At 31.8% G+C, this 25592-nt stretch overlaps 1 protein-coding gene across 3 annotated transcripts; it reads left to right on the top strand.

The window, feature by feature from the left end:
* The first annotated feature begins 19927 nt into the window (after positions 1 to 19927).
* Positions 19928 to 24005, top strand: LOC130445039 (uncharacterized). Of its 3 annotated transcripts, none has more exons than XM_056780519.1 (4): positions 19928 to 20093; positions 21537 to 22648; positions 23431 to 23609; positions 23738 to 24005. In XM_056780519.1, the coding sequence occupies exons 2-4, from the start codon at positions 21612 to 21614 to the stop codon at positions 23983 to 23985; spliced, it is 1464 nt and encodes a 487-aa protein (XP_056636497.1). In that variant the 5' UTR covers positions 19928 to 20093; positions 21537 to 21611; the 3' UTR covers positions 23986 to 24005. The 3 variants fall into 3 exon arrangements, with proteins under 3 accessions (XP_056636497.1, XP_056636498.1, XP_056636496.1); XM_056780520.1 differs by having other exon boundaries at positions 19983 to 20093; positions 23431 to 23597; positions 23738 to 23991; XM_056780518.1 differs by lacking the exon at positions 19928 to 20093 and adding an exon at positions 20100 to 20159.
* The last annotated feature ends 1587 nt before the right edge of the window (positions 24006 to 25592 follow it).

Raw genomic sequence — 25592 nt, 5'->3', positions numbered from 1 at the left:
TCATTCTTGGAGGTATGTAAATACTATCGAGAATCCCGCTGATTTGGTGTCACGTGGCACTAGCGCAAATAATTTAATTTCTAATAAACTTTGGTGGCATGGACCGAAATTTCTATCAAATCCCACTCTCGATTTATCAAAATTTGATAATTTTGCATACCCAAACCTTCATCTTTCTGACATTCCCGAAACAAAAACTGTCGTCATGACTACCCCAACAGAAGAAAATTTTCTTTTAACTTTATTTTCTAAATTTTCCTATTATAAGAAGTTGCAAAGAACAATGGCGTACGTACATAGGTTCATCAGAAATTGTAAGAATTCGAACAAATTTTCTGGTCCTTTGACAGTATCCGAATTGAGCAAATCTGAAATCTTTATAATCAAGACCCTACAACAAACTAGATTTCAAAAGGAAATTAATGAGATTAAACAGAATAAAATTTTATCTGATAAGCAAATAAATAAGCTGAAACCTTTTTTAGACGATAAAGGAATGCTTCGAGTCGGTGGACGTCTTGCTAACGCTGACCTTTCTTTTAACCAAAAATATCCATTACTTCTGCCGTCAAAAAATATAACTGTCAACTTAATGATTAAGGCTTGGACACGCTGGAGCTCAAACAGTGTTGTACAATTTTCGACTAAATTTCTGGCCATTAAATGGTTTAAAAATTACCAAAAAGCTTATTCGAAGCTGTCATAAGTGTTTTCGTTTTTCAACTAAGCCATATACACAAATTATGGCAGACCTTCCACGAGATAGAGTCATCCCTGCTCGACCGTTTCAAAAAACAGGACTGGACTTTGGTGGGCCATTTCTCATAAAATCTTCCAAATTACGAAAAGCTCCCTTGGTGAAATGCTATATTGCGCTTTTCGTATGTTTTGTCACTAAAGCTATTCACATTGAAGCTGTTACTTCTTTATCAACTGAAGCCTTTATCTTGACCCTAAAACGGTTCATTTCCCGTCGTGGCAAACCTGCCAAAATTTATTCCGACAACGCCACTAATTTTCAGGGCGCTGATAACACTTTTAGAGATTTAGAAATATTTTTCAAAAATCAAAATAATATTGATTCTATTCAAAATTTTTTATCGCATTCCAAAATTGAATGGAAATTCATACCTCCTAGAGCGCCACATTTTGGAGAAATATGGGAAAGCGGAATAAAAAGCTCGAAAAAGCTCATGTCAAAAATTCTTGGAGACTCCAAATTAGCATATGAAGAGTTCTCTACAATTCTAGCCCAAATAGAGGCAATTTTAAATAGCAGACCTATATCACCATTATCTAATGACCCTTCTGACTTGGAATGTTTGACCCCAGGTCATTTTCTTATCGGCGCTAGCCTAACTTCCTTTCCTGAAAAAGATAATACCACCATCCCTGAAAATCGGTTGTCACTATGGCAACAATGTACAAAGTTACAACAACAATTCTGGCGCCGCTGGTCGACTGAATACTTGAATCAATTACAAAATCGACCAAAGTGGCTTAAATCTTTCCCTAATCTGAAAGTTGATTCTTTAGTTCTTCTCAAAGAGGATATGCTACCCCCTCTACGGTGGTCTACAGGAAGAATCATCGAAACGATGCCGGGGCCTGATGGGAATGTGAGGGTAGTAAAAGTTAAAACAGCAACTGGTATATACACCAGAGCCATCTCTAAAATAGTCCCTTTTCCTGAGTCTGATGAGTCACTTCTCGGTGAAAAGTGACTGATATTCAACATAGGCTTGTAAGTTATATGAACCACCTTGTTGTTTACATTTTTTTAGTAGTTACATTGGTTACTAGAATGTAGTTTCCAATAGGAATCGTTAATTTTTCTTAATATCATAAAATGCATTGAATTCGCTTTCTCGATTTTTAATTTTTACCGTGCGATATTGACATGCTTACAAACATTTTAATGCTATTTCAGTCCCATTTATCGAGCATTTTGAAACTTTTCAAGTTTCAAGGGGCCCAATATGTTCGAGAATTATATTCTCAAACCAATGAATGATCATTCGATTTTAGAATCGATGATCTTAAAAAAATGATTAATAAATTTACGACTACCTGATCTCAAAAAAAAGGAGAGTGAGTTGTCGGTGCATTTAAAAATGAAAAGTCAAATTAATTTCTCTTGATGAATTAACATAGTTCTTTTATTCAATTTACGTTTCAAGTGTTATTTACTGTATTTGGGCGCAGGACAAGTTTTGTGTTTAACATTTTGTGTAGTGTAGTCATATTTTATTATAACTTTTTAACCTGAAAGTGTCTCAATTTATATCGACAGAAGTCAATAAGGCACCAACTACTGTAGCTTTACGACCTAAAGTAGTTGCTAAATAAAAGATTATTCATAGTGGCGTATGTCTTTTAGCCTTACACTAAAATACCGTTTTGTGCTACCAAAAATCAGCAACTGCTACAGTCTAAGTGCTGTACAGTTAACAAGTACGTGCAGCGCTCCTCACGCTTAGATATAAATAGGCGTGCGGGTAAAGTGGTTGAAGAACACGGTCATTTTCCAACCATCTTTGTTTACGTGCCTTATGTATGGACTCTCAAAGTGTCAAAGTGTAAATGCCGCAAGATTTTTATTATTTAACAAAATGTAATGAAAAATTTATGAAAAGAATTAAAGGTTTGAACTCAACGCACATTCCACCGTGCTGGAAATCTTTGAAACTGTTTCGGACAAATGCCACTGAACTAGACTGTATCAAGTTCAGCTCGGAAAATAATGGCTGGCTGCTATTCGATGGTTTTCTAAAACCAACGTGGTTCCTGGGAGACTCAACTCCGACGCAAGTTAAGAGTGTGCTATGTGATTCCATAGACAAATCTTTTGATAGTGACGACAATTCTGATATTTGTAGGGATGAAAATCCGATGATTCAGATTATTAAATAAGAGTTACGGAAATATAAGAGGTGCGGCCAAGTGAGCAACGGCAACCATGATTTTTTTAATCTTTATATAAATTGCCGTGATGTAGACATTATTTTATTTAAAAAAACAAGTGAACGATATTTTTTTCCAGAAATCAATTAAAAATAATTTAATTAAAGATACTGGCGGCCAAATTTTGGTAGACAACTTGATATATATATATATATATATATATATATATATATATATATATATATATATATATATATATATATTCTCCTAATTATAAATATACATAAAAATTCGGTTTTTAGGAAAAAACCGATGAACGCACTAATCCTGGAGCCGAATCTCGTACTATAATTTGATTTCTTCTTTTCTTCATAGATCTGTTTTCTTACAAATTTTCTTATATTTTCAAATTAACCATAATGTTATTAAAATTACACAAATTATTATTATTATCGTAAATAGTCCTATTGATACATGGCTTTGCGGATTATAAATTTCATGAATTGGTTTTATATTTCAAGCAATTTTATTTATTTCAAAAAATTATTTTAAAATCTATTTTAGTTAAATTTAGAGATTTATAAATTTGATTATTTTAAAACTTGAAGTCTAGTTTCGGTAATATTATTGATTTTCCTTTTTAATGTGTATTTCAGTCTATAAATTTGGAATCACTCAAAGTTCATTGTTCGTCACTTGCTCTAATATAGTTTCTTGAAGATTTATATCACTAACAACACAATTTTCAGGAGAGCGTCCATTTAACAATTCAACAGTACTATTGTCTTTTAACTTGAATGTTTCTTTGCAATTCTAACGCGGGACATTCTTTTTTGTTAAAATTGACTTCTTCTTGATTTCTGGCTAAGTAAGGTTGAGGAAAGATAAATATTGTGTGATTTTGAATTAACAGGATATAAATAGAAAAATTAATAAATTTTGTGTTTCAGGATTGGAACATGGGTAGCAAAAATAATTTTTAGATTTGGAAAGGGTTACTTGTGAGCCCAGAAACAGATAATACGTTAAAATAATATTAAATTTTGGAATTTATTCTTCTTTATAAATAGTGATTAAATATTTCCAAATTTCTTGACTTGATATAACAGAACTGTGAATTGTATTTAATTTGGAAAATGTTATTGCGTTTTCAATATTATCAATTAATGTAATTAAACTTTGACAGTCCATATTAATCTGTGAAATTGTACTATAAAATGTTATGAAATTATTCAGTTATTATTTTAATTTCTATTGACATGTGAAATTTCTCTAAAGTTTCTTTTGATTATTCCATAAAGTGTAATCGATTTATTATAATATTTATATATATAATATTATAATATATATATATATATATATATATATATATATATATATATATATAATTATATATATAATATAAATAATTATATATATAATAATTAACTTCGTGAATTATTTGTTTTTGATTTTGTTGTAAAACATTTATTGCATTGTTATATTTCTTCATCGTCTGAGTCAAAAGTTCCAAAAAGCTATTTATCTAATTTTCCTACTGAATTTTAAATTGTTAATCTGTTTATGAATATATTCTAAGTCTATATAATATATAAAAGTATGTTTGGTGTAAATAAGGTTACTTGTTCCCAAATTAATAGATAATAATAGGTTATTTATTTTTATAATTTATGTCTTCCGTTTTAGTCTTCTTGTAAATAAGTAGTATTATTAGTATCGTTGTCAGCTTCATCCTTCTGTAACAAATTTTTGGTTTTAGGTTTTCTTATTATATTTTTATGATAAATGCCTCTATCTGTCTCTAACAATATATCGGATTCTTTAACAATTTCTGTTTTTTTGAATTTTTTATCTCTGAATTTTGTCTTGATGTAAGCTATCTCTTGGTTTGCGTGAGAAGGGGGATCATTTCTATTTTCATTTCTTATATTAATTATTTTTTCTTTAATATCCGCATTTCTCTTTAATTTTTTCATATAATAATTTTGATGTTTCTTTGTGATTCTGAATATAATTCGATATTATTAAGTGATCGTCTAAATCAGTGTATCTCAACCTTTTTGGACCAAACGCCCCCTTTGTAAGACCCGCCCCCCTATAAATTGTACAATAATCCCTAATATAAGGTAGATTTGGCTTACATTAGGCGTTAATAGGATATATCCAAAGAATTTTGAAAGGTACAATAGTAGAATAACATTTATTAGTTAGAAATTTAATTTAATTTACAAAAAAGTAAGATACATAAAGTAATGTAATTTTAACATAACAAAGAAATAATAAACTAAATGAAATTTTAATGAGATCCTTGAGGTTGGTGATCTTGACAAAGTTAATAATATTGGGTTCTAATTTTGAGAGATATAATCGTAAGTCACCTTGTTAAAAATGTTGAGGCGATTTCTTTGCTTAGTCGGCATTTGAAAAACCGCACTAAAACCCTTTTCCACTAGGTATGACGTTGGAAATGGCATGATTAATAGTCTTATTTCTATTAATAGTCTCTGAAATATGTTAGTACTGCTAATTATTATCCAAAATTCTATGTTCAAATGGATGTTTCGCTTCTACATTTGCCTGCAAATCTATTAATATTGAATATTTTCAACATCTTTAAACCGAAGTTTCATATCTATAATTAGGCTTTCCAAATGCTTATAATATACTTCAATATTCTCGTCCTGTATAATTATATTACTTAAACAGGGAAATAAAGAAAAATCTTTTCTACCCATGTTATTTTTATAGAGACTTTATTTATAAAACCAATAATTAAACTTTCCACTTTAATTATGGTCACATTGTTTCCTTGCAGTTTCAAAAGTAATTCATTTATTTTTGCATATATGTCTGCCAAATAAACTATGTGACTCTTTAAAACAGATATCTCCATTGGAAAATTATAATTTGTTGATTCTAAATAACTAATGACTGTATCAAATAGGTTGAACATTCTTCTGAGGCAACTTCCTTTCAATAGCCACTTGACCTCCGTGTGCAATAATAGGCGCTCATATTCCTTTCATTTTCATGGCAAAATTGCCGAAATAATCTTCATTAAGTGGGTGTGCTTTTATTTTGTTAATTATTGATTTGAGTAAATTCATTGTTTCATGTAATCTCCCGCCAATGGGTTTGGCAACCAAGTGTTGCCTATGAATTAATTATACAATGAATTGTAAAGATATTTGGATTTTCTTCCTTCAACACGGTTTTAAAACCACGATGACGTCCTACCATCGAAGGGGCACCATCCGTTGCAGAGGCCAATATATTTTTCAAAGAAATTTGTTTTTCATCAAAATACGTTTTAAAGCATTCATATATTGATGTGCCTTTCGTATCAGTGACTAAATGTCTGCAGAATAACATTTCTTAGATAATATTTGAATCCCTTATTTACCTAACATAAGCCATTAATATTGCATCACTATCCCGTACACTACTCTCATCCAACTGTATAGTGAACTCTCGTGTTTGGAGATCCGCAGTTAGTTCATTTTCAATATCATTGGCCATTTCATTAATCCTTCTTGATATGGTATCATTACTTAATGGAATCATTGACAAAATATTGGCTGAATCTGCTGAAGAATTTCCTTTATAACCGGTAATAATAATTTCTGTCCAATATTATGAGGTTTCGCATTCTGAGTTATTATACATGAAATCTTATATGACACCTTCAATCCCTTATTTATATTTGTGGTTGGTGTTTTGATTACATTGATTATTGTATTTCTTTTGGTAAACATCGTTTTTAAATTGTCGAAATATTCAATGTCTTTGTCCTGCTTGTCGGGATGTTTTCTTTTTAAATGTTCAATTATCCGGGATGGTTTCATTGCTTCATTAGAAAATACCTGATGGCACAGCAAACACATTAAAAGTTGGCTAGAAATAAAACCAAACTTTACATATTCAACAGAATATTGCTAGCATTTCTTTTTCTGGGACATTTTTAGAGGTTGATCTATAATTCAAATTTTAAAAAAATCAGTTTTAAATATATAAAAAATAAGTAAAATTGAAAATATTCATTTACTAAATTGGTACAGGAGAACTGCCATATACGTACCACTTAATTTCAAATGTGATTTATATATTATTTAGTAATAATTTATAGGAATATTATAATTTGAAACCAATCTATAACTACCGAAGTTACTAATTGACCACAATTTTTTAATTATTATTGATAAATATTTGTGATATATTTATATATAAATATTTTTCCAAGACAATGGATACAGTATGCTTCGATAACGGTATCCTAAAGCGCGAAGCGTATCTATAAGAAAATAGTACTTCTTGAATAAGTTTATATTTAATTGAACACAAAAATATTTCTTATAAAGAAAGCTCAGAAAACTCACCTGATTTATTCAATCTCTTATAATTCACAACAAAACAATTATTGTAACGGAATTTTTGTTCCTACTTTATCGATTTAATTAGAACTTACAATATAAAGCCTTTGTTTAGAAATAAATGACTTAATACGCATTAGGTGACCAGTATGCATTTGGCAACTCTCTCAAGTAATAATTAACTTACTTATGATATACAGAACAAAATGAAATACGTTTATTATAAGAATGATGCAAATATCATATATGGCGAGAGCACAACAGATCACACAACTAACTGCTCGACTAAATGATTGAAATCGTTGCATACGCAAAGCGAATCTAAGACATGCGCACTAGGGATTGCAATACTGGACTTAACTGTACGATGCAAATTTTGCCCGTTAGGGAGAGGAGGCGATAACTAGAGGAATATATTCCATCATCTGCGCATGCATTTTTTTGCTACGAGGGTCGGTTGGAGATATCGGTCAACTTTTGTAATGAATTTTTACGAGGGGCTACTAATAAGATTCTAATTGTGCGTTATTCTTTCCATTATAGGTATATTAGGACAAATAAATGTATATGTTGAGATTTCAAGAGGTAGTTGGTTTAAATTAATTTGAAACCCTCGCTTCCAAAACAAAGTCAGTTTATTTGAAAGAAAAATTTCAATATAAATATAGGTATAGGTATAAACAAAATGCTTCTATACCTACATCAAAGTAAAAATTAACAAAATTGATGATCATTTTGTGCAGTGTTTGACTTGGCTAGATCTGAGTTAACAAATTCTTCTAATATTTTAAAGTCATCCCTAGAAGCTTTCGAATAAGCAGTCTTCTTTTGGTTACCTTTCTTCTTAGTTGAATGTAACGACTTCTGTTTTGTGATATTTGTATTAGCTGAAATTTATTTTTATTTTCATCGTCTACAGAGCATAAAGCCAAGCATGTAACCAGATATCTAGTTGTTCATCGCTAAAATTTTGACAATCGAGCATTTGCAGCATTTCAAAAATATTACTTTTTATTTTTTCCTTAATGCTTTCTTTCTTAACAAACAACTGTGATTTCAAATCCTGAACTTCTTTAGTATTTTCATTATATATGACCAGTGGTATATTATTATTTTGCTGCTCACTGTTTATAGCTACGTAGTGGATAAGCTTGCATATAGTTGTTCTTATGCAAAAATCAATGCAGCTACACTTAAATGTGTGTATACATATATTACAAAAAGGGCATTTTATAGAACAACACACATTATTATTTTCCGATTTTTTAGTAACAATGTATTCATTACTATCATTTTTCAAAGACCAAATGAATAAATCCTTTTGCATTAAATTGAACTTCAATGTAAGAGCAATTCTGTGTCTGGATATTATGTTGTTTATCAAGGTCCTTTTTTTCAATTTTATTATTCTGTCCACAGATTTGTCCCATAAGTAACTGATGAATTGATTTATACAATCTTTTTATTTTTTTCCCAGCTAAGTAATGATATTTAATGGTTTTATGGAAGCTCTCCAAGTCCATGTTAGTGGTCAAACCGCATCCACTTCTGCAGTGATAAGCTTTTGCTCAGATATTTTTCCAAATAATCACCAATTTTTTTTGTTTCTTGATCTGCAATGAGAGTCTGAGTGAATTCGATTTGTGAACATAAAAGCAACTGGATAACCCTGTCTAAACTCATCTAGCTTCAGCACATTGTTTGACCCAAATATTAACACTAGTCGCATCATCTTTGTGGTATAATCCATCTTTCAGATCTATATTATATGCCCGCTGAATATTTCTTATGTCAGTACTTGTAAGGAGATCATTCCTCTTTAGGTATTCACCTATGTTTGCTCGCACTTTCTGTGGTATCCTAAAATAAATTAAAAATCAAAATCCTGAAAATGAGCATATTATAATTAAGACTCGAATTAAGATTTTTCCACAACACCAAGATACTATTATGTATATGTCAAGCCCAAGGTCTTAAAGCTAGTTCATATAAAAAAATAGAACCAAAAATAGAGTAAAAACAACCGACAACCACGATCACCCAATAATTTTTATAAATTGTTTAGCAGGTTTTAGTAAGTACGTAGGTATGCAAAATACAGGGTGTTCTCAAAGATCATGTCAGTATTGAAGGAGATAATTCCTTGGCCTATTCTATGACTAAAACTTCATATAAACATGTGTCCTGAATTGTTTTGTTGAGACCCGTGAAGTGATAAATTTTTATTTTTTTGGTTTAGTTGATACAAGAGATAATTATTTTGTTTTCACAGAAGTACTTGATATTGGAGTTTTAGGTACTTACCCTTTAGATAGAAACCCTAAAATTAGTTTGAAAGCAATCATCTGCTTATCACTTTTTGGAATTTGTAAATGTTGTATTACATCTGATCCATGTAAATAATGTGTAGGGTTCACGCCAGCATGGCGACATAGCGACAATTGTTGCCAAATCGTCAAGAAATGTTGCCAAAATCATACACATCGACGATAAATTTGTCGCCCAAAATATTTTTAAAAAAACCTATGTTTTATATTTACTGCGCTGTTTTTGCATAAAAGAATTTATATATGCCGTAAAAATATGTATAAAAGTGTGTGTAGAATGCATATGTTAATTTTTTTACTTTTGTCTACCACGTTATATTTTTGGACCACTAAATCATAACTTAGGTGGTCGTTTTGGACCACTAAATTTTCATTGTGGTGTGAACTCTAATAATATGATTTATAATATGTAATATCATAATGGTCTGACTCAAGGTTTCTTTTGACGACAATTTGGCTAACACATGATTTATTTAACTTGCAATATCCTTGTGACTTTAAGTTCCGTTTCCGATTTTGAAATGATACTAAATTTTGTTTCTTGTAGAAGCGTTTGCATTCAAAATAAACATGTTCATAATTGCTTCGAACTTTTTTCCCAGAATTTCGTATATTCTGGACATTGTTGACTTTTTGTTCTTCAGAAAGCTATTGGTTGAATTCTTAAAAAAAAAAATAAGTAAATCCCTCCGTTAACACTGAATTTATTCAGGAAACATGTGTCTTTTATACTCACCATCAAGACTTGGAAACTGTAAATATACTATATTATTTTTAAAATTGTGTTTGTGCTCCAGATTGCTTCTCAAGTCTCCATCAAATTTAAAAAAGAGACTGCATTCCATACACATATATTTTGTTTCACTTCCATATTCAATCCATTGGGATGATTTAATATGAATGTTTCTTAAATGTTTATTTAAGTTAAACTGGGTTGAAAAAAATTTGTTACATTCAAAACACAATACCGGCATCTTAAAATTAGGACAAAAAAGATTTAGATTCAGAGTAGATTGAGAAAAGTGAAAAGTATTAAAAAAATCAAAACAAAACAAAACCGAATTTAAAGTTGGGTTATGTTATATTATAATTCATTATTTATTCGCATGCGCAGATGCATATTCCTCTAGTTATCGCCTTCTGTTAGGGAGACATATAAAACATTGAATATACATTGTAGCAATTAAATACCAAAGGTTAACAATATTCTTTTACAAAATGTTTTATTCGCTTCTTTCACAACGCAATAGAAAAATGCAGCGGCGCATCACTGAAAGCAGGTATTCAAAATTATTTCGCCCACGCAAAATGACTATCACCCCCCAAAAGCGTAAAGTCAAATAATCACCCACTGTAAGTTTTCGATCGCCCCCCAGGGGGCTATATCGCCCAGGCTGGTCTATCACTGGTCTAAATCAAAAAGATCAGGGTTATTTATGTGACCTTTAATAATTTCGAATGGTATGAATTGTGTTACGGAGTGAATTATTATAAAAATTATTATATGCCAATATTGAGTGTTTAATTAATTGATCAGGTATTAAATTTTTTATTGTTTCTTTTAAGCATCTAAAATTTTCAATTAGACTAGAATGGAATCGTTCCACAGGTGAATTAGAATGGCTATTTTTAGATGTCGTATAATGTAATTCAACTTTGTGCAATTTGCAAAACTCTTGAAGGTCGATATTCTTAAACTCTGAACCACAATCAGCTGTTATTTTATAAAGTATGATGAGTAATATAATTTAATATATTGTCAACAACTGAGGTTCCATTGACACTTGACATTGAATATGCCTGACCGTAACGAGAGAATGCGTCTATTATAGTTAAATATGACTGATTAGTATGACTGAAAAGTATCTAGGTGTATATGTTCGAATTGTTTTCAAACTGTTGGGGTTAAATCAAATTTAATTGCTGTGGGATTTCTATCACATTTATTCTTTTGACATGTTTCACAATAATTAACAAAATTTTCTATATCCTGTAACAATTTAGGCCAATAATATTTTTGTTCTTATATTATTTACTTCGCCACTTGTTATTAGAATTTGATTTTTATATGTGTTCAATGATCTATTTGAAATTGGTATTTCTAATATCGGGTTTTCTAAAGAAGAGTGTATTGTTTCTAAGTCTGAGTCTCTGTTTAATGGTGGTCGTATTTGAATATCTGATATAATATTTATTTTATCATTTGTATTTTTGACATTCTTTATTTATCCATTTTGTATAACTTCCTCAATATCGTCCAAATATGATAAATTAGGTAATAAGTCGTTATCTATTGGTTCAAAATCATTTGGTAAATCTTGTATTTCTCATTGAATCTAAATCATCAATGTTATCGTTTAACGATTCCGTTACCAAAGCCCTTACATCACAATCTGCTTTTATTCTTGATAATGGGTCTGCTACTAGATTAGATTTTCCTTTTAAATATTTAATTTCCTAATCATATTCTTCTAATTTTAGTCTCCATCGAACTAATGTTGAGTTTAGTTCTTTAAGTGACATTCATTGTAAAGGTTTATGGTCTGTATATATAGTAAATTTTCTTCCAAATAAATAAGATCTATAGTATTTACATGCCCATACAATTGCTAATAATTCTTTTTCTATTGTTGAATAATTTGTCTCTGCACCATTTAATGTTCTTGAAGCATAAAGGATCCTATAGACGGTCAAATTTATTTGTCAAACTTCATGTTTTCATCAAACAAAAGTGCATACGATCAAACCAATAGATCAAATAATTTTGTTAATCTTGCCCATATTTCAGTTTTTTTCTTGCCGCGAAGTGATGTTCGTGTGTTATCATCTTCTGTCGTTATATAACAATGAGTATTAATACAGATAAGGCATTTTTGGCATTGACACTAGCACTATGTATGAAGAAAAAGAAAAAAGGTCGTAAATGGTCCAGAGAGTGGTTGAAATTACGGGATAAATATACGCACGAAAATTTATTTTGGGAAATAGTACGATCAGAACCAAATGACTATGCAAACTTCCTGCGTGTGGACCATAAGACATTTGAAGATTTATTAACATTGCTAAGACCTCGCATAGCAAAGCAGGATACCGTTATACGTAAATCTATACCAGCTTCTCAAAGATTATCTATAACCTTGAAATACCTGGCTAGTGGCGCCGATTTTGAAGACCTAAAATTTCAATCCTGCATTGCACCACGTACACTGAGCGGCATTATCATTGAAACTTGTGAAGCAATAAATGAAAAATTAAGCAATATTCACGTGAGATTTTTATTTCAAAATTACAAAATATATAATTCAAAGGGAACAAAAATTGTTTACAAATTTGGCTGCTATATCAGCTTCAAGTTCAATTAGATTATTTGTTTGAGAGTCTGAAATATTAATCATCGCAGGTTGCTACGTATTGGACAGATATGCTTGTTCAGATGTAGTTTGTGAAATAGGAGATGGGGTGTACGGAATAGGTGATGGAGTGTTCCAAGTGAGAGCTGGCTGAGACTGATTAATAACTACTAAATGTCTATGAAGGTTTCCTTCTTCTCCTTCAAAGAGTATTTCGTTTATGAATTTTTCTTTGTTCTACAGACATGTGCTCTAGTTTAAAGGCCCAGTTTCTTGCCATCACTTGATATTTATTTTCAGGTTTTCTGAAATGATCCCTGGCTAATGTCATTAAGTCATGTTGCAAGTCCTCCTTTTTATCCTTCTTCATTCGTACAGGAATAATAGATGCTGAAGGTGTCAAAGATGACTGTGTTGGTAGTTTTGATGATGATTCCTAGAAACCAAAACAATAAATATAAACATATTACATATTAATAATAAGTAGTTTCATGTTTCAGATACCCAAAACACAAGAAAGTTGGAAAATATTGGCACGACAATTTGAAAATTCATGGAACTTTGATAACTGCATTGGAGCTGTAGATGGAAAGCATATCACTTTACAAAAACCTGAGAAATCCGGTTCCTATTATTATAATTATAAGGGAACACACAGCAAAGTGCTTATGGCCATAGCTAATGCAAATTATGAATTAATCATAATTGATGTCGGTACAAATGGTAGAGTGTGAGATGGAGGAGTAATTAAAAATACAAAATTTTGGAACATGTTTGAGACTAACCAGTTGCGTAATCCAGAGCCACAAGAATTGCCACTTTAATAAAAAATGCCATTTGTATTTGTAGGCGATGAAGCTTTCCAACTTCATCCAAAATGAAACCCTACAATAAGCAGGTTTTAAATAATAACAGAAGGATTTCAATTATCGTTTATACCGTGCTCGACGAATAATTGAAAATGTATTCGGCATTCTTGCGAGTCGTTTCAAGATTCTCCAAAAACCTATCAAATTATCTCCTACAAAAGCTAATATTGTAATAATAGCGTATTGTCATTTGCACAATTTACTAATGAAACAAAAAAACTACATTAGGAATGGAGATGAAGACGTGGAAGATTGTGTTACAGGGACTGTTATACAAGGTTCTTGGAGAAATGAGTCAAATCAATTGTTGAATATCGAACGTACACGGGCTGGACACTTGCAATAAATCCGTCATTTTTTTGATCGCATTCATTTTCTTGTATCCATATAGTCTTTTGATTTTATTCTCCACAGCATCGACATGTCGTGATATACGGAGATAAATTCCAAAAGAAATTCTTTTTCAGAGATGATGCCGTTATTATGGTCTTTCATCGCAGTTGTGTTCTCCATGGTTTCAAGGCGATAACTAAGATCTTATTTGACTAACACCGTTGCACACTATCAAACAGGTTTGTCAAACACACCGTCAATCAAAATTTCCATAAAACAGATCAAACATTCACATTGTTTGACAAACACGTCAAACAAGCTCGCACACTTTCAAAAAATTTGACAAACTCGTTTGTCAAACAAATATTTGACAAATAATTTGACCTTAAGAGATCGGATGTCCTTCTTGAGACAATATTACTCCTATTACATACTTGTTGCATCAGTTGTTAAGTCAAATTGTTTATTGAAATCTGGGTGGGCTAATATAGGTTCTGAAGTTAATAGTTGTTTACAAATGTTAAAGCAATTGATAAACTCTTGTGTGTGTTCTACATTTTTGTCCTTTTTCAAGCATATTGTCATTGGTTATGTGATTTTAGCAAAATTTTTAATAAATTTTCTATAATATCCTAATAATCCTAAACATAATATAATTTGTTTTTGCGTGTATGGTATAGGAAAATTTTTTATAGCTTCAATTTTCTTTGGGTTGGGTTTAATGCCTTCTGGTGTAACAATGTGTCCAAGAAATTCTACTTCTTCACATAAAAATTCGCATTTATCTAGTTGAATTTTTAAATATGCTTCTCTTAATTTGTAAAATGCCGCTTGAAAATTTTGCATATGTTCTTGTAAGCTTGTACTAAATATTATAATATCATCCAGGTATACTAAACAAATTTTATTTTGTAGTTCTTTTAAAATTCCGTCCATAACTCTCTGAAATGTTGCAGGTGAATTTTTTAATCCGAATGGCATTCTGAGAAATTCGTAATTGTCTATACTAAAACTTGTCTTTTCTATTGAGTCTGTTGAAATTTGAATTTGGTGGAAACCACTTGCTAAATCAAATGTTGTAAAATATTGAGCCCTTCCTAATTTGTCTAATATATCAGTAATGTTTGGAACTGGATATGTATCAGAAATGGTTTTTTCATTTAATTTTCTATAATCGATTACTAATCTCCATTTCTGTTTTCCGAATACATCTAATTTTTTACTTACAATTCAAATAGGTGAACTCCAAGGGGAGTATGAAGCTCTTATTATTCCTTTTTCTAACATTTCATTAATTTGTTTTTGTACTTTTTCTTTATGTATATATGGGTATCTATAAGATTCTACGTGTGCCGGAATTTCGTCAGTTGTCTATCGAATGTTTTATTTTAGATGTAAAAGTTAGCGGATCTCCTGGTTTCAAAAAGATATCAGAAAATTCTTTACATAATTTAATTATATTATTTTTTTCTTCATCATTTATATGATTGGTTCGAATTAATTTACTTATATCTATTTTGTGTTGATTATATTTTTGCTGATTACATTTTTCTTTTTTATTTTCTGCGTTACTTTTATTTTCGATTTCTTTCAAGTAATTAAAATTATGAATTTCATATTGACTAGTTTCAAAAGGATAAACGTTAAGGTTTATTCAAAGTCATTTTAAATGTTTCGTTTACTAATATAATCGGAACTTTGCCTGTTTGAGGTCCTGGCATACCAGGATAAACGTTAGCGGTGTAGTGGTCCAATTCTAGTTCTTGAAATATTAGTGTATCGCTTTTGGGGTCTAAAGAGGGTACTGGTGGCCTCAAGAAATTATCGGATCTAAAAACCACTTACTTTATATTACTTTGTCGGAAATTTTATTGTAATGAATACATACTTTAGTTTTTTGAATGCAGTTTGCGGTAAAGTATGTTTTCGTTTATTCATTTTTATTTTATTTTCTTTACTACTTTTTTATTTAAACAACCAATCAAATTGTATAGTTTCGCGGTAAATAAAATGTCAGCTGTCATCAATTATAAACTGACTTAACCTAATATTATTTGGCCTCATCGCTTGAGCTATAAAGTCAACCTTTTGTGTTGTATATTTATCTATTACGTTAGCTTAAATAACAAATTTCAAGAATAATGTTATTAAAGAATTAGAAATACGTAGCAATTCTCAGTATTTGTCATGATTTCCCTGTAAATTATACAGTTGTGATGTGGTTTCTTTAGCATAATATATTATAGAATTGTTGTGAAGTAACATACAGTGTGCTCAAATAATGTTTATTTAAAAATATTTGATTCGTCTATGTAATTATGTTATAGTTAGAATTTTGGGAGGACGTTCATAACCTAGTCTACCAGAATCGTTCTGATAAGTGGTAATCGGTGTGTACATTCATGAAGATGCCAAAAATCCTAGTACTAAAATGAGTTTCCGTGTGAATAAATGTCATTTATCTCCTTAAAAGCGTTATCATACAACTGGTTAAACAAATATAATAAAATCACAAAAAAAAAAAAAATAATAACTTGTACATGGTTAAATATTATTCAGATTATCGACTTACTTTTTGACTTTCGATAGTCGGTAAAATTTTTTCAGTTTTTTCTCCATACAATTGTTTGAAGTTTTTTGCTAGCCCTATATAGGAAGTTTTCTTCGTCGAAGTGACTAGAATTATATATAAATTTTCACTCACGGTTTTGTTTTTTCTTGTACGTTCCATCTATAAGTATTTTTTCTATGAACGTGCGTTTTAACCCACTTTCCCGCACGCATTTTAGTTTTGAAAGTGTCACTTTCCCGCACTAGTGCGGGAAAGTAAAATTATGCAAAGTTTGACCGTATTAGATAGTTTTTTACTTTGGAGGTTATAACTATTTATGTAGCATTTTTAATTTTTTGAAAATATAAAATAATAAAGATATTTTTCATATAACCATATACATTCTTCAAAGGAGTGTCACAAAACAACTATCATACCACCCGGGTTTGATATCAGTTGCTATGACAACCCAGGCGTGTCAATGTTACTAAAATGTCAAAGTTGTTCAAAACGTCTTGGAAGTGACCGAATAAGTAAAATCTTCTTCTGAATTAAACCACATTAAACTGAATCCGATACAATAATATTAATGGATTCATCCGTCGAAGAACTTCCCGAAGCCATTTTGAAGGCTGCAAATGAAGCTAATTCCGAGCTGTTACCTGCCAAATCCAGATAAGGTATGAAAAGCATTGCGACCATTTTGTTACATAGTGTAAGGAGAAAGGGACCAAAACTTATAAGGAAGAGGTATTTCTGGCGTATTTTTCAGACCTAAGTAAGGTTTTGAAATCTAATACATTATGGTCCCGCTATTTGATTTGAAGTTTAGTAAAAATAAAACAAAATTTAGATAGGAAACTTTCATAAGCTAACGTCGTTTGTTAAACAAAAAAATATTCGAGCACAGAAAGAGCAAGTTTTTACCAAAGAATATATATCCAGGGTTATGCTAGCTCCCGATGATGAGGTATACCTGATGATTAAAGTGAGTATCATTTTTGCACTGGCTGGCGCTCTCCGCAGATCCGAGCTTGTAAATATCACTGTTGATGACATTCAAGATAAAGGCAACCTAATTGTTGTGAAAATTTCTGATTCCAAAAATCATTCGTCAAGGTCATTTGTTTTATTTGAAGAAATAAATGATGAAAGTACGCAAATTTACGACCACCTACCATTCCACACCGCCGATTTTTTATTCATTATAAGAATGGAAAATGCTCAGTTCAATGCGTTGGCGTGAGCACTTTTGGTAAGATACCGGCAGAGATTGCTGCATATTTACGCATCTGGTACGTTATACAGGACACAGTTTCAGACGTTCTTCGGCAACGTTCCTAGCAGACTCCGGTGAAGAAATAACCAATCTAAAGCGCGTCGTTGGCTGGAAGTCTACTACCTTCGCTGAGGGCTATTTGGAGGACTCCGAGAATCAGAAGAAAAAACTATCAAATGAAATTCTCTGTACTACAAATGACTTAAAACCGTTGCTGTTACCGTCATCGTCATCTTTATGTGACCTGCAACCGATGCCATCCTCATCGACGTCATCTACCTTCCAGTTGAAACCAAATAACTCCACTGGACCGGCAATTCTTACTAGTCTACAGAATGCAACAAATTGTGTTTTCAATATTAATATTTATAATAATTAGTAGTTTTCGGTTAAAATTTTGTATATTATTATGTTTGTTGGAATAAAATAATTTTTGAAAAATGGGTTGGTATACTTTTTTGTTTATACGGTCGTAGAAAAAATAATGTTCCTAACTCATGCGTAAAGTGTCTTTCCCGCACTTGACTGCTTGTCCGAATTCCGCTTCCCGTCGTTCGGGACAACTGCGTCGCTTGCGGGAAAGTATCACTTTCCGCACTTGCTAGGAAAATACCTATTTCGTTGTGATATTGAACGCTTGAGCCATTTCCTACTTCAATTTTTTCACAAATTTCCTTAACGTCAATTTAACATTTAATTGAGTTTGTTGACATGGCATTTAGAGTATTTTACAACTTCCTAACCAATAATCACTATATTAAAATTTATCTCCGCCACGTCTGTTCGTCAAACTCAAAAAGTACCCAACGAATTTTCCCGCGATTTTCATCAAGAGATAAAGTGATTCATAAGGGAGGTTCAAGTATATGATTCTTAGAGCCCTACCTCACCGAGACGCCATAGCGACGTCGTCGGTTACATATCCAAATAATTCGTATTGAAATGTATTGACGACTCACTGTAAGCGACCAGGAGACCTTACCAGTGTTATGTATACGATCAAGATGCGACTTACTAAATGGTCAACAGGTCACCAAGACTGAAGCATAATGAGCTTCGATCGAGAAAGGATTAATTGTAGAATTCAAAATCGACCATATTTATGGGATACCTCAATACAAGATGGCGACTAAAATTAAAATTATGTCTGTTATTGATGAAGGGAGACTACTGGTCGCAACAGCCAAACCCGCCAACCACGTGTATTCATATAGTCGCAGAAATTCTATAATTTTATCCACCATGGGTTACGATACAGAGTCCTTGACGCGTTTTTCTTCAATGCCAACTATATAGATAGTACTTATATTGGAATAGAAAATGACGTTTGTCAATTTGAAAGTGTCTAAAAATTGTATATAAACTGTATGATTTTTATTTCATTCTAAAGTGAACTATTCTAATGGAGAGCCAGTAGAACTGAAGAGGATGTAAGTTAAATAGTGAAAAAACATTGAGCGAAATAGAGCTGTGTGATAAAGGATGTCAAGGTACTCCATGCAGAGTCAAGTTCGTTTCAATCATTTTAAACAATTATGTAATGAATAATAGAAAAATTATTATATATCAGAATAAGTACAACTTTCGATGCCATTTGGAGAATGATTGTTAATGATAACTGGTTCAATAACTGTATTTACTCGAGAGTTCAAGTCCCACAGTCATATTTAGATATTCATGCATTTTTTTAAATAATCTACCGATATTCTGTAAAAATAAGTTACTAGAAGATAATGAAAAACTTAAACAGTTTCAGTGTCTGAGACGATAACTTGGTTATCGAAACGCACCTAGGACAGTGTAATTGTGAATGTTGGTGTAGTGTGTTCAGTACAAACATCACCAACAATTCAATAAATTCCAACTTAAACGAAAAACTTAATTTTTAAAAATTAAAAATAAATTTTAGAATGTTATTCTTTTAATAATCACGGGACGTTCTGTATACTACATCGTTACATTCGACGGAAATACTTTGTCCTTGTTTACCGTGATGTTTATTACTATGTAGATATAGATACGATACGTCTGACCAAACTTGTTTTTCTTCATACAAACAGATACAAATAAAATGAAATATTTTTGAAAATTGGTATTGAAAAAGCGAATGGTAAGTGTTGTAACTTTTTTAAATATATTTTGTGAACGTACATCGCCAGCGTTGGCCATTAACACGGTAGGTAAATATAATTACAAGTACGAGGGAATGTTTGAAGTTTTTCGAATCGTTTGGAAGTTACGTATAAAGTATATGAAAGCAGTTATAGGAAAATGGGTCAATATGGCGGTTAAAGCAACAGGTGCATTATCTTGGAAATTATTCCATGGAACGGATAACTTTCAGGTGAATATTTAAACTACTGAACGACGTAGTGGTGACGAAAATCAAAGTGAAACTCATCGTTTTCTTCGATGAACGTGGTAAGATACACCATGAATTAGTTCCAGAGGATCAAACAGTGAATAAGTAGTAGCACTTGGTCTAGTGAAGCAAGTCATTATAAACGACCAAATTTATAGAAAAAAAAGAATTCATGGATTTTTTACTGTTATATTCTAGCATAATTGTTTAATCAAACAGCCACCATAGCTGCAAGATTTGGTTTTCTTCTTTTGGAAACTAAAAAATTCGCTTCGGGGACCGTACTATGAGTCGAATAAACCCTTAAAAGAGGATTCGCTTAAGAAACTGACAAACAGGAACAGTTTTTTTTAAATTAGTATCAAAATTAATCTATCTGTCAGATTCATTTATTGATTCCATCGAACTACCATTATTTTTGAATTATTATTGCTTATGTGCAAGCCATGTACTATGGAAACATGCTCAACAGCTGCACTAGAAATGATTATAAATCTGTGAGATAGCTGATAGTCCGATAGCCAAGCAGCCATTAGAACTTCAAGCTCCAATATCCTAACATCCAAACTCGTTTGGGATTGCAACGAAAAATTGAACGATCTAGACAGAAAAATAAAATTACTCTACACCGGTGTTGACATGCTCGCTGGAGCGGAAGCAGACAGCCCTTGAAACCTTCTATGGTAACACCTAGAGAACAAAATGCATTGGAAAGGAAGGTATACGAGAGAAACACCAATATTTAGGACAACCTACAGAGGCTGACAAGATAAGAAGAGAAGTCTTTTCGGGGCAATGTCATCTCAATGGGAAATTGAAGACACTAGACACAGATTCCAGATTCTTTCGAAGTGTGAAACTTCAGAGCCCTACATCTGGAAGCGTATGAAGATAAACATCTTCGGTAGCTACATCTTCAAATCAAATTGAGAGCCAATGAGTATTAACTAAAACTTAGGGATCATTTCCAAATTGAACTAAGATTTTTGGAATGTTGTTAGACAGCATGATGATATCTGCAATTCTATTGCTAGTAATTCTAGAGTGAATTGAAAGTTTGTTATATCAGTAGAGAGAGTTTTGAGTATATTTTGGACAAAATCTAAATCAAAAATACAAACTAATCAATAAAATTGCTCATCATACAAAAGATTTCTTAAAGTTATGGATGACGAATATTTTTAATTTCAGGAAAAGGTGATGGTAGAAAGTTTCTAGTTCTTTATAGAGATTAAAAAGTTTCACTGTTGATCGAGAAGATTAAATATGATATTACCAAATTGGACTCCGCGTGCAGTTTGGAATACCGAAACTTTAGCGTTGTTGAATGAAGTCAAAACGGACGTTATACCAAATCAAACAGTTCAAAATATCATTACAGAAAGTACTAAATTTCCTCTAGCATTTTCAACGTCAACTAATAAATGCAATTATCTCAAATCTGTAGTGAAGGAAGAAGTATTAGAAAAAAATATCAACTCGGTTTTTCCAATCCTTCACGAAAGCATAATCAACCTCTGCTGCATCTTCTTATTATACAAAAGACAATACGGAAACTGTAGAGAAGAACAATTTTTCCAAAAATTGGGCTTAAAAGATCTAATTGCAAGATTTATTATGAAGAGACCGGCGGCTTTTTTGAAACCCAACGATGAATATAAACTTTTGGACGGAGCCGCCGGGGAAGGTAGCTGGGAATCTGTAGGTACAAACAAAGAAAAACCTCCTCTTATTATCGATAATTACATGGAATACGACGAGATGAAACTTTCAGCTTTCTTATCGATTTCTTCTTTTACTCATTTCGTCAATCGAGGAGAACGAAATAACGTGGGTAAATACGAAACAGACAGAAGCAAAGTAGAAGATATTGGAATTATCGTCGGTATGGTAGGACCGAGATTGGAAAAAAGTAATGTTATGGAATACCAAGAAATAGTCATCACCCCAAATCAAAATACAGAAGACAATGGCTTCGGTAATAACGTTAAACGAAGTATTCCGAAGCTATTCGCTAATTTCTACGAGGAAAAATGTTCAACTTACAACGAAACGTTAATAGCAAAAGGTGAGGATCAAGTCGGAAGGTATATCGATATCTTGAGGGGAGACATTTTCGATAATTATTTCTATTATAAAAGATTAGCAATCACTTTTGATACTCTATTAATCGAGGCTAATCATAGAAGCAAGCAATTATGTAAATCGGCGTATTTACATGTAGTTGGATTGGGATTAGGAGTCTGGAAAGTTTCCGATCACCAAAATAAAATTTACATGGAAACTTTCGCCGACAGAATTCAGTAAGTACCTTCGAATTTTTTACGGCTAGATTTATCAATAGCAAATCGTAATTAACGATCTGTAGAACAACTTATTTAGTTAAAATTGTATAAACTCATTCAAAAATTACTTTATTTTGATTTCAGAAGGCTAATTTTTGTCTCAGTTTGATTAATCTTGCCCTGGTCGACAAGACGTTATAGAAGTAGATAAAAATCTTAAATATACATCACTAAAGCCATTCATCTAAGAATCTACACCAAAAGATACTCAATAACGTCAAAAATATTGAAACAAAACGATATTTACTTACCGATCATCTACGACAATTTATGTACAAAAGAAGTCGTCGTTGAAACCCAGAGAAAACTGAAGAGGATGGTCGTTGTAACCCAGAGAAGACTGAAGAAGATGCTTGGAACTGGATGGAATTAAAAGTTTATTGTTCACCATGAGCTGCTACAAAAGAAGTAGTCGTTGTAACCTAGAGAAGACTGAAGAAGATGCTTAGAACTGGATGGAATTATAAGTTTATTGTTCACCATGAGCTGCTACAAAAGAAGTCGTCGTTGTAACCCAGAGAAGACTTAAAAAGATGGTCGTTATAACCCAGAGAAGATTGAAGAAGATGCTTAGTGGTGTAAGAATCTGGTCGACTATTCACTGAGGAGAACGACTAGTTTTGGTCAATAGAGAAGACTTCATGACCACCATTGATTAGTTAAATTTTTTTCTTAAATTAATTAGTGTTTTAAATCTATGAAACGTCAGTGGAATTTTCAATTTATAATTTTACTTTTAGATTTTTGGGTGAAAAATTGTATAACGTATCTGACATATGTTTTTCACATTTGAGAGTTGATAAATGTGGAAAATACAGCGACGGAGAGATATTTATCATAAAAGGTCATCCTAATGGTGGAATCAAAATTCATATTTATAATCGAGAACCCCATTCGAAACTCATCGGTAAAGACACAGGTAGTTAACTACATCTCTGTTTTATTAAAAATCCCCTCCACATTCCATATTGTTTGTTACAAAATTTGAGTTGAATTAACGAGCACCGATTAACCATGTTCGTAATCAATAATTATATAAATCATTAGGTAAATTGCTGGTCGTCTCTTACGCTTGGGATGGAAATTCGTTACCCGGAAATGATTATTGGATCGGTAGTTTATCCGGAAGCGGAGATTCAGCTTGCGCATGCTCGACGCAAATTTGCGAATTGCACAACCCTCATATCAACTCAAGGGTACGCGTGGACAATTTAAGAATCGTCACATTAGACGCGAACGTCGTAACTTTGAATGAATACAAAAATATTGTGAATCGTAAATGTACAACTGAATAATAAAGATATGCATATAAAGATCTTTTACTAAAATCTCATTCCCCGTTTATTCGTCAATGAAATAGCCAAATCGATCAATAGATCTAGCACTTTCGATTTTGTTTTCCATGGGATATCAGGAAGGGACGATTTATGCCATTTAAATTGGCGTTATTGATGTTTTAGAACATCGTATTCTTGCGGAACATTAAACTATTTTTGCTAAAATACAATAATAGTTTCAAAATAGAATATTTCACTGTAAATAAGTGAATAAGAAAACATCATGCATCAATCAATAAGTTGTTTCATTGGCACACAGAGGGCGCTGTCATTGTCAAATCCGTATAACGTTTATGAAATACCAACTTTCAAAATACTATATGTCAAATTTCATGACATTTCGATTAGTTAGAAAAAAGTGACAGCAATTTAAGTGAAGCTACTTCATCAAAAAATACTGTCCAAGCTCAGCAATGGCCTCAAAAGTGTTATCCAGAATATGCTACATCGAAAAGAACCTTTTGTTATTGATTTGTTGAATTTAAACTTCGTCGAAGATGGTAAATGTTCTGGTCAACAAATTGAGGTGGTTACTCCAGAAAAAAGTGCACAAAATCGATTATATCTAATCGTAAATGAGGCCATAAATGTATCAGAAAGTGTGTTTATGATTATGCATGAACATTCGTGTTTGGTCACGTTTACACGCACGATTCTCCAATATCCCGACTTCACAAAACCATTTTATCTAACCACAGACGCCAGTAACGTATCCCTCGGAGCAGTACTTTTTCAAGTGCCTATCGTTCATTCGATAATAATGAAGAAGTTTAAATAATGAAAGGAGGAATTCCAAAAAATTAAAAAATAAAAAGGAAATTTAATTAAAAAAGTTATCCAGTGATTTCATTGACCAATCACAAACATTCTTTTAAAAACCGACTCTAGTAGTATTTGCTACTTGCAGAACATATTTTTGAAACGGGTGACTGAAAAATTGAACAAAAGCTGAAATAAACCCATTATTTAACAAAACGAAAGTTGCGAAAACTTTATTTTTTTTGAGTATGTGCAAATAAAACAAAATTTTTATTCACCTTTAGTATTTAAATAATTTTTAGTTATTGTTCATTAAGTTTCTTTAAAATCTCACGGTTCCAGGGGGATGGCATACCCCCCCTGCCCCTGTCTGCTGGCGCCCATGATAGTAAACCTGGACACTGAGCCAGGGAATGAAAATTCACCGACAACGAATTCAACTAACAACAATCCTGACTATGTAATACAGCAGATAACATCTGACCGCCAAAATGAACAGGTGAACAGTTAACACAGGACAAAATAATCTGGAGAAGATGTTAACAATTTTATCAAATAATTTATTTATTCAGGTATTCATGTTTATTTAGAAAGCCTTGAATTGTACGAACCGTTTTCAACAGTACTACAAAAATATTTCATATCAATTCAATTCGACTGAAACGTTGTATCACAAAATTAATGGATGTTACAAACACGGAAGACATCAAAACTATCATGAAGGAAAAACCAGTCACCGAGGAATAGATAAAACCTATCTGAGACTAAAAGAAAAATATTATTGGCTGACCTAACCTAACCTAAAA

Source organism: Diorhabda sublineata, chromosome 6 (assembly GCF_026230105.1).
Source record: "Diorhabda sublineata isolate icDioSubl1.1 chromosome 6, icDioSubl1.1, whole genome shotgun sequence".
NCBI classification, from domain to species: Eukaryota; Metazoa; Arthropoda; class Insecta; order Coleoptera; family Chrysomelidae; genus Diorhabda; species Diorhabda sublineata.
Note: the sequence above shows the minus strand (reverse complement) of the source record. Positions and strands in the feature narration are given on the sequence as shown.